Consider the following 301-nt stretch of genomic DNA (forward strand, 5'->3'; position numbering starts at 1 on the left):
CGGGAGCGCTGAGGGGCTCAGTTCTGCTCCTCATCCCGCAGCTCCGAGGGCAGGAACTTGTATTGCTGCTGACGGATCATGGCCAGCTTCTTCCGCGCCTCCTCCAGCTCCCGTTCCTTGCGCAGCATCTCCTCCTGGGCGGCAATGATCTGCAGGGAGAGAGCCCTGGGGTCACGCTGCCTCCAACAGGGATGGCCATGGCAATAATCACCCCAGAGCTGGGCTTTTCCCATCGTAGCCACAGCCTCCCCAAGCTGGTGTGGCCACAGGCATGAGGGCTGCAGTCCCTGTGGTGGGACTA

The 301-nt window shown here is 62.8% G+C and overlaps 1 protein-coding gene across 1 annotated transcript in view; it reads right to left on the reverse strand.

Moving 5' to 3' along the window:
* Positions 1-4: 4 nt before the first annotated feature.
* TLN1 (talin 1) overlaps positions 5-301 on the reverse strand; it is a 27,899-nt gene continuing 27,602 nt past the window's right edge. Inside the window, 1 exon segment of the mRNA XM_010012444.1 lies at positions 5-149. Coding sequence (XP_010010746.1) covers positions 18-149 — 132 coding nt within the window. The 3' untranslated portion in view covers positions 5-17.

This window comes from Nestor notabilis, unplaced genomic scaffold (genome assembly GCF_000696875.1).
Source record: "Nestor notabilis isolate BGI_N333 unplaced genomic scaffold, ASM69687v1 scaffold21120, whole genome shotgun sequence".
Classification (NCBI taxonomy): Eukaryota; Metazoa; Chordata; class Aves; order Psittaciformes; family Psittacidae; genus Nestor; species Nestor notabilis.